Source organism: Berghia stephanieae, chromosome 1, assembly GCF_034508935.2.
Source record: "Berghia stephanieae isolate SIO BIC M18660-M18661 chromosome 1, UCSD_Bste_1.3, whole genome shotgun sequence".
Lineage (NCBI taxonomy): Eukaryota > Metazoa > Mollusca > Gastropoda > Nudibranchia > Aeolidiidae > Berghia > Berghia stephanieae.
The window spans coordinates 108398012-108408011 of NC_088360.1; the positions used below are offsets into that span (position 1 = coordinate 108398012).

The window sequence follows — 10000 nt, forward strand, 5'->3', positions numbered from 1 at the left end:
TAGCTGCTTGTTAAGATTTTACATTCATAATAAAAACCTGATAACAATATGGGCTAAACATGCAAATTTGTCACAATGATGAAATTTTCAAGTATTTCTCTAGTGAGGCGAAGCGTGGAATTCTTTTTTATGGCACGAGGCGAATAGCAGTATTATTAATAGATTGCCCATAACCAGGAACTCAGAGTGGAGAGGTCAAGTTAATAATTATGTCATTTTGAATATGCACCTCTTGTATTTCAAAACGGGCATTCCTTTGAAAGGTTATACTGTACAAAAATTACATGGAATCTAGTGTTGAAGAATTTTAGATTCAGTGACAATACGATTCAGTAGTCTGATGTCACGCGCCCGGCAACGGCGGCCATCTTGGTTCTAAACAAAGAAAATCATTACTTTTTATTCTTCATGCTAGCTAGAACTTTTCGTTCCCTTTTCGTATGCCATGGGATCAGAATGTGTAAAAGTCAAAACATGATCAAATTTATGGGTTTTTTTCCTCTGGAAACGCTTTTATGCTCGCCGGAGAAATATTTCATACGGGCGTCCGCCATTGTTCCGATAGTTTAGAGCCAGTGTTACTAAGTTACCATGCGTCATTAGGAAGGAAGTGACGTTACGACTACTGAATCCTATTCACATTATCAAATTGAAAGTCCCCTCCCCATTCTCAGTGAACATAATTCAAGAATGGCAAACACGTACCTTGCTCTATGGGTGACCAGTGGGTTTGTGCGACCTTTATGACTTGTCTTGCTTAACACTTGATCGGGGATTATGTCTTTGTGAAACGCATTTCTCCTTGTCCTATTGAAGGCGGGCGTAAAAATTCAGAGCGAGGAACCCCCCATGTTTTTTGTTTTTTTTTACATTAATGTCTTCGTCTAAAAATGTATACGCACCACACGGGCTGTCGTCCAATATATTACATGTCCATTGTCCACCAGGGCAGAGACAAATTATAAACGTTATGAGCTTTATTTTAACACTATTAAGTATTATTTAAATGATGTCTATTGTTACACTACTTCCAACAAACCAAAATTATTTGCTAAGCCACGCCACCGAATACAACATTTTTGTGAATATTTTCCCCACGGGAAATAGAATCAACATACCATTACTGTAAACATTTTAAAGTTTGAGTTATATATTATTGCAAACGATAAAAATATAAGAATTCTGCATTGTGAGAAAACTGTTTGATCTACTACTATCAGTATTCATAATTAGTACTGTCACTAAACATGTAAGCCCGCATGCAAAAAATGACGGCATCACATTTTGTAACTTTGGAGGAATGTGCGCACGGGACAAAGAACGGTCTATACTCATTTTATACCTGAGTACGGAGAGAGAATGTGAGTAAAGAGCCTTATCCAACTATGCGCCGAGCGAGACCGGAACCCAGGACCATCCGATCCGAAAGAGAGTGTCATACCACTACACTACATAGCCGCACAATAATAGACAAAATTATTGTTTTAAACCCCCCCCCCCAAAAAAAAAAAACCAACAAAAAACAAAAACAAAAACAAAAACCACCACCAAGCAATTTACATATTCAACAATTAGTAGCCCCCTTCCTAACCGTAAACACACATGCACGCACCCCCTAGATATATATTTATGTATATATATTATTATATATATATATATATATATATATATATATATATATATATATATATGATATATAAATCGGTGCAAGAAAAAAAACTTGAAAAGTTTAGCAGCCTGTGGTCACCAGACTAGAAATGATGCAAGCCAGAAATTATAACACGTTCAACCCTCTTATTGAAATTTATGTAGATACACCGTTTTTCAAGAACATAATTTGTTGAGAAATATCGATTGCTGAGTTGCTTTAATAAACGCACATTTGCCATACCAAAGATTTTAGAGGTAATTCTCAAATTTCGGTGTCATTTGTGTATCCGCGATATTTCTACTGACTATACGGAGCCTTTTCCAAGTAATTTAACCCTACCAACTACAGGAAAATCGTCACATTCGTTACTATACAACCAACATTATTCTTATTTATATTTCTTTTGTACTTCATAAAATTTAAAGAAAATGAAAAGTGTGCTGTAGAGCATGTCTTGCTAACCCATGTATCGCAAGAACTTTACTGCTATTGTGTTTCAGTGATAAAAACATCTTTTTTGTGTTGGTTTGATGTGCATCTTTAGGGAAAATCCTGAAAATGGCTGGTAAGGAGAGAGTTAATTCATTTTCTGATGTCTTGAAATGGATGCGATTCCATGCATTTTGAACTAGATATAACTCGTTTCACTTCGCTTTTGTTTCAGTTGTACGACCCCTACACACCATTTTGGACATTATTGTCCAAATGTTGTAGTCTGTCGGATTCAAGCTAAGACTCCTCGGGATTCATTTATCTGTAGAAATCAATCGAATGTGATTTCCGCTTTGTATCGAAAATTATATTATAATAAAAACGCATTCCACACTCCATCACGATAAGTCATTTGTATATAGTAATCTTGGCATGTGCTTTGCATACTACTTCCATTTATGAAGCAATTACTTGTGCCAGAAAGCAAATAGATAACCGATGTTGACATTTTACAAAATATCATGTTGGATTAAACATAAAGCACAAGTGCAAATCACCTCTTTTGCTGTCAAAATTTGAACTAACTTTAAATATTAGTGTGAATACAAACCGCAAACACATAATACAGCAATGATCTTAAATTTTGGATCACTGCAAATCGTTATACCGATCAACACTTAACATCTCTGCTGAATAATATTATACTAAAGAATTTGAACATATATTCTCATAGGTCAGACTTTTCTCACCACTGACATAGATTTATAAAATATTCTATTACAGGTATTTTTGATGACTCTTGCTATTTTGCTGCCATTGGCAGCTTCCACCTATCTGCCGGGTGGAAAAATCAATATCCATGTCGACCTCAATGATCCTAAAGTGGTCTTTGCTGTTCAGGCCATCAACAGTTATCTCCATAGTAGAAACCCTAACGATAAGCAACAGCATACATGTTTAGAGGTCATCGGAGCAAAGTCACAGGTTAGTAATGTTTATGTTTATGTTCAATTTGGAATTATGGAGGAACGAACTGTTTATATTAAAATCTTGTAAGTCAACATGGTAGGCAAATGAAATGCAAAGGGTTTGTTTCCATGGCTTAAGAAACTTCAATCACTTTCCTAAACGACGATGTTTGATTTTTATTTAAAGTTCATAATTTAGACTTTCGATTAAAAAAAAAATACGCCCTTCCGAATCATTAGATAACCTCGCATGGCCAATAAATGAAGGAATAAAGATAATCCATCGAACAAGATGTCTCATGTCAACAAGAATCATCCATGTTGTCCAAAGTGAGCAAATTGGGGGTTGATAATATTGCTCAAGGAAAAATTAAACGAAAGTGCCTGAAGCAGGGCTCGATCTCGGGACATTCCTGGTCACAGTTGAATGCTTAATCACTTGGCTACTTACTTACAGTTTACCCTGACAAACTACAGAATTGAGATGATTGGTTATATGTTTGAAGTTTGCTTTTTTTTTGGGGGGGGGGATTGCATACGATTCTATTAAATTCGATAAATTGGTCAAAAGATCACAAGAGAGAGTTAATTTGCTTAGAGTAACACACCCTTGGGAGAATATATTCTCTTGCATATACAACTCGACATGCACTTGTGTAAAAAGAAAAGGCTTGTTATAATTACGATGCAAGTGGTATTATCCAAGAAAGTGTTTTGGGACCATTGCTATTTATGCTTGGTTAACATAATACCCGAGGTAGACGCTGTGTATAACTGTTGCATAAAGCTATCTGTTAAAACCGCCATTAACGAAACTGCAAGAATGATAAATGGGACATACATTAAAACATACTGCTTATGATTTGAAGTAATAACAATGGATGCCTGTATTTCGTCATAATTTGATTTCGTGATATAGATGAGTTTTTTTTTCACTCTTTCATCATTATCTGCGTGTTTAGTTTTGTCGCCTAATAAAGGCTAAGGGCTGAAATGTTGTGTCTTTGTGTATTGTTTTGCTTAATATGCCATAATTACTCCTCATATCATAGCTACATTTCTACTGGCTCACATAGGAAATTCGGCATTTATTACATTTATTGTTGCCCAGAAGAACGAGAAAAAGAAAGAAAAAAAACTCAACAAAATACCAAAAAAACAATCAAACCACAAAACAAAACATAACAAAAGAAACCAAAAAAAAAAAAAAAATCAAAACAAACCAAAAATAAAAACAGAAACAAAACAAATAAAAAACAAACTTGAACTCTCGTATAGCGCAATATCCACAAAATGTGCCCAAAGCACTTTACAACACTTAACATATAGGACGAGACATGACACCAGTTAGGCCATATTACACAATTCTTTTTCTGGCGGAGAGCATGCTGTTAATGGCACAACATATTCATTTTACTCCTGAGCACGGTGACAGAATGTGAAGAAAGAGTCTTTTTCAGGCACAAGACCACATAGCCGCACAATGAGAGGATTGGTTATTGTTCCTTGGCTTAAGTTTACCCAAAACTGGTCCATTTGCTACTTTCAGTAACTGTCTAAGCCTTCTATCTCTTGTTTATTTTATTACCATTGCAATTCAATTCAGTCATCAAAATCCTGGGTTATTTTAGGTTGTTGCGGGGACAATGTACTATCTCAAACTCAAGATGAGTGCTAAACCAAAGGTAAGTATTTTCTATCTATTATTATTGATGTTTCGAAACTGGACCATTGAACGAAGGAACAATAAAAAAAAAATACCACCACCACTACCACAACCACCACCACCATCACCACATCCACCAGCACCACCAACACGATAACAACAATAGCAGCAGCAGCAACAACAACAACAACAACAACAACAACAACAGCAACAACAACAACAATTTCTACTACTACGACTGCTACTACCACCAACAATACTGCTACTACGACCAAAACCAAACACTTCCACCACCATCATCAAAATAATTATTCATCATCATCATCATCATCATCATCATCATCATCATGATCATCATCATCATCATCATCATCATCATCATCATCATCATCATCATCATCATCATCATCATCATCATCATCATCAACTACTTTTTTACCACTATCACCACCACCACCACTTCCAGAACAACAACAACAACAACAACAACAACAACAACAACAACAACAACAACAATAATTATCATCATCATCGTCATCATCATCACCTACACTTCCTTGGTCGGAATCGTAATTTTAAAATCTTTGTTATCATCTTTTAGGACCAAACTTGCATAGTTAAAGTTTGGGAAAGAGTATGGCTGAATCCAGCGCTTAAAACAGAAAACATTGAATGCAACGACGAGGTAAGTAAAGAACACATTTTAAATCATTCTTATTTTCTTATTAATTCTCCGAGCCTTATAAAAATTGACTGACTTGTTATAAACAGTACATACCGTTCACGTATTTCATAATTGTTGTTTTTTCCATGACTTTGCTCACCATGATGTCCACGTTCTGTAATGAGATGAATGGAAATGTATAGAATTAAGATTTCGGTATCCACATTTATGTAGACAGGAGCAGATGATGACGCCTTCAAAACACGACCCAGATGATAAGATGCAAATGACCCAAACTATGCTGTAATTGACCTTCTTAGCATGTCATACGGATCCAATCAAAATGTTTTTTACACATTGCTTAGCAGCAGAAAGTCAACTTATCAAAGGACAGGGGTCCCTTGACTTGTTTCTTTCCCAATCGTGAGCAGATATATTCAGCCCTAAAGTTTGTTTCAAAGTCGGAACAAACTTTTATTAGGAAAGGTCGAGAGACAATAGTATTATGAATAGGCTAGACTTTTGCCGGTAGAAAGCGGTGGGTGCTCGCACTACGAAAGATGGTTGTTATGTTTGTTTGTTTTATAAAACTTTTGTTGACATTCTAACTACTGTGGGTGGGTCTGTGTTTGTTGTCTTTTATGATTGACACGCGTTTCAGATTGTAACTGTGTGGTTTGATCTACACGAAATAACAATCAAACTCAATTCACAATCAAAATCTATCCTACCCGCCGGCTTTTCTTATCTTTACAAACCATTTTTACTTGTTTGTTCAACTATCGTTTTTACGCACCTTTTCGCTCGAGTCCCACAATTTCGTGCACATCAATCAACAAATCACAAACTATATCCAATCTAGCGATTATTATGAAAAGTATCTTCTCTCAAAAAGTATCCTAATCACTCACGTGCCTGAGCATGAATCATTCTTGAGTGAAGCAAACGTGAAAATCGCTGAGTGAAGCTAGGACTGTTGGTAAAATTACGAAGTGAATTGTAACGGATTTGATTTCTCCGTTTGCGTTTCTGTAACGGTTTGAATTTTACGGAAAGGGGTATTAACCCTTCGACAAACCCAAACCTGGAGGACCAGGTGACTCAAAATTTGGGGAGTCACACACCATTAGTCGCCTTTTACGACACGCTGACTTGACGTTGGGCTATTCTTGACCCTCTCAGTTGAGGGACCCCGACAACAGACAAAGCCGAAAGTGTTGGACTGGAACCCTCAGGACAGACGATCAAGGGGAAGGCCACGAGGAACATGGAGAAAAATTAAAGAAGCTGATATACAGAGAAGTGATAAGACATGGGACGAGATAAAAAGGTTAGCTCAGGATAGAGAAGTATAGGAAATGTTTGTCTGTGTCCTATACTCTGACCCAGTGTAAAATTGGCAATGATGATGATGATGATGATGATGATGATGATGATGATGATGATGATGATGATGATGATGCTTTTGGCGTTAATGCAACTAACCCATTTTCTTCATGACAGGCAATTACTTTGACTCACGTGTTATAGACCTAAATTTAGCTTGGAATTCAACGTTAAACACCTGGTTCGCTCTGACTTGATATTGTTTTGATATGACTGGTCTATGTTCATTAATGTCGTTTTATCGTCATTATTTGCAGGACAAATATAGTGGAGACTACAAAACCTACAAGCCACGCAAAGGGGTAAATATAAACACAAATAATAGATAAGTCTAAATTGACGTGAACATATTTTCAGGTCTGATAAACCAATTCATTATGGGCTCATTGTTCTAATGGATCTTAAAATATGACGGAAAATATAGTCCATTACAACAATGGTAAAGCCCATAAGTGGTTTCGGATCTCAGACCTGCATATCTGTACACGTCGGTCTAAATATGATATTTGTTTAACAAAAGCAAAATTTAAAAAAGAGCAAAGCAAGAAATGAAAACAAAAACAAACAAATTGAAAAAAGCTTTTAAAAAAGAAAGAATTTAAATAGTCTATATATTGCGGCTATGTTGTCTTGTGGTTGACACTCGCTTTTGGATCGGAAGGTCCTGGGTTCGAGCCTCGCTCGGTGCATATTTGAGTCTTTGAAAAATCTCACCGTACTCAGGTGTAAAATGAGTACCTGCTGGCCATTAACAGCGTTTTCTCTTACTAAAATATTATAATATCGCCTAACAGGCCTCATGTCTCGTCCTACATGTTAAGTGTTGCTGTTGGCCCCTTGTAAAAACGCTTTGACCAGGGTTAGTGGATATTGCTCTATATAAAAGATCAATTTGAAAGCTCAATTTAAATATAGATACAGATACAAACATTGCAATAAAACAGCATCCTTCACATAAGAGTTTGTATATGCGTATGTGAGAGAGAAATAGAACGTGTGCGTTTGTGCTTGTGTGTGTGTGTGTGCGTGTGTGTGTATGTGTGTGTGTGAATGTGCGAGGGAGAGAGAGAAAGAAAGAGAGAGAGAGAGTGAAAGAGAGAGAGATAGATAGATAGATAGAGAGAGAAAGAGGGAGAGAGAGAGAAAGAGAGAGAGAGAGAGAGAGAGAAGTAGAGATAGAGAGAGAGAGAGAGAGAGAGAGAGAGAGAGAGAGAGAGAGAGAGAGAGAGAGAGAGAGAGAGAGAGATTTCAGGAGTTTAAGAATACTTTTATCATACCCCTCCAATTTCCTTATAATTTTTTTCCTCCTAACTCTACTAGTTGACTCTCTTGAGCTTGTCCCTTTGTCTTATAATTTTACTTAGGTGGTTATGCGTATTTTGCCATTTCTATTATCTTCCTTAAACAACTTAATAGTGACCCAAGCGTCCTAGAATCCTCAATGCTGAAACCAATTTATGTACATCCCCATTTAGGTCAGTTGGGTTATTTCTCTGACCGGTAATCAGAATGTTCAGATTCGATCCCCTCGACTCATTATTTGGGATGGGGTTTTTCTCTTATATTTTTCTTTCTTGCTTTGTCTGGTACCTTCATACACACTTGTTCAGATCTTTACCAAATGATTAACCTGGTTAAACTAGCTTTTTTGAAGTGTTATTTAGCAATTAAGGCTTTAGTAATCTTGATTGATTTTGTTCAAGATGTCTGGTTAAGGCAAAACAGATTGTCGTATACAATATTGTCTCTTTTGTCTTTTCACCTTTGCATTCAACATTGAATCTGATTGTTATGATTTCCACCAATCGGAAATCATCAGCTAACTTCAATCCAGATTTGGTACAAAACTATTGGCTGAAACGCAGTTTTTGGTAGATCTTTTGGGTTTCCACATTTTTAAGGCCAGTAGGTAATCATTATGATATAAATCTGGTTCTTGATGATGAAGTATATTTTAAGTTATTGCTATACTATTTCCATTCATACAAAAGCAACTCCTGGGAGGCCAAGTGCCCGTGAATTTCACAAATCGTATTGTGCAAGAAGCCCTGAAGCCCGTCACTGACCGTGTCAACTCGTTATCAACTTCAAAGTACCGTTTGATTCCATCTGGAAATGGAATTTTTACTGAACAGGTTAGTTTTTGCATTTTTTCCAGTACTGCTGTTATCTTCTTATTCTTCATTGTTTACATCGTCGTTGTTGTCATCGTCGTCGTCGACTTCGTCATCATCATCATTATCATCTTCATCATCATCATTATCATCTTCATCATCATCATCATCATCATCATCATCATCATCATCAACATCATCATGTAAGCAACAACAACTTAATCTTGGAAGTGAAGTCCAATTTAAAAAGATGTCTTTCGATTCCTAATGAGAATAAATTAATTTGATTCACTACTTTCGAACTGAGTGTTTGGACAATCTGGGGAAGTTATATATAGATTAATCACATGAAGACAGCACCTGTTAATGTCAGCGTTGGTCAGATCAAGCAATAAATAATTTTTTAAAGTCCACTATAATGTTAAAAAAGAGGACGTTTTTCTAGAATGGAAAACTCTTCTCCAATTCGTTGATCCTACAAACGCTGACAAGAATTGTCTATATTATGTGAGACACTTAATGGATTATAAGATAAAATGTTTAATTTAAAAAGTAATGCCTAAAACTGGATAAAATAAACTTCCGAAGAAGAACAAAATGCCAAAACAATATCAAAAGCATTTTTGAAGCTGTTAAATTCATTCTTGTTCATATAGTTTCTACAGTCCACAGCTTCTAACAGCTTAGTATCACTTTGATTTTTGTTTAACGTGTATTTTCTGTACCTTTTGCGCATGTAATAGGACTGGATACTAACACTTGGACAACAACAAAAAACCCCATCAAATATTGATTGATTTAAATGACATCTCAACGTGTTAAAAAGTCAGAAAAAAATCATAGAAATAGAAACAATTTCTAACATATTTGCGTTTCTATCCCCTTTTAATTGATTAAAACCTCGAAAACCCAGGATTACTAACTTGCAAAACTGCTAAACTGAAAAACATCTTAGGAAGTAAGAGGGCTTAGGTTTCATAAAATTTCAACAAATTAGCAGATCACAGTAGTCTATAGTTGTATGAAGTCCCGATTTTGGGGTTTTGACAAGATGTCGTCATTTATAGTCTATCGATATTTGAAGTACGAGTTTCTGGCCACCATTTTTAAAATGTCCTT

The 10000-nt window shown here is 36.0% G+C and overlaps 1 protein-coding gene across 3 annotated transcripts in view; it reads left to right on the forward strand.

The window, feature by feature from the left end:
• LOC144962701 (uncharacterized) overlaps positions 1–10000 on the forward strand; it is a 15897-nt gene that overhangs the window by 1504 nt on the left and 4393 nt on the right. For all 3 annotated transcript variants that reach the window (XM_078895870.1, XM_078895872.1, XM_078895871.1), the window contains exons 2-6: positions 2867–3067; positions 4683–4736; positions 5319–5402; positions 7025–7069; positions 8759–8902. In XM_078895870.1, coding sequence (XP_078751996.1) covers positions 2867–3067; positions 4683–4736; positions 5319–5402; positions 7025–7069; positions 8759–8902 — 528 coding nt within the window. The remainder of the gene's footprint in view (positions 1–2866; positions 3068–4682; positions 4737–5318; positions 5403–7024; positions 7070–8758; positions 8903–10000) is intronic.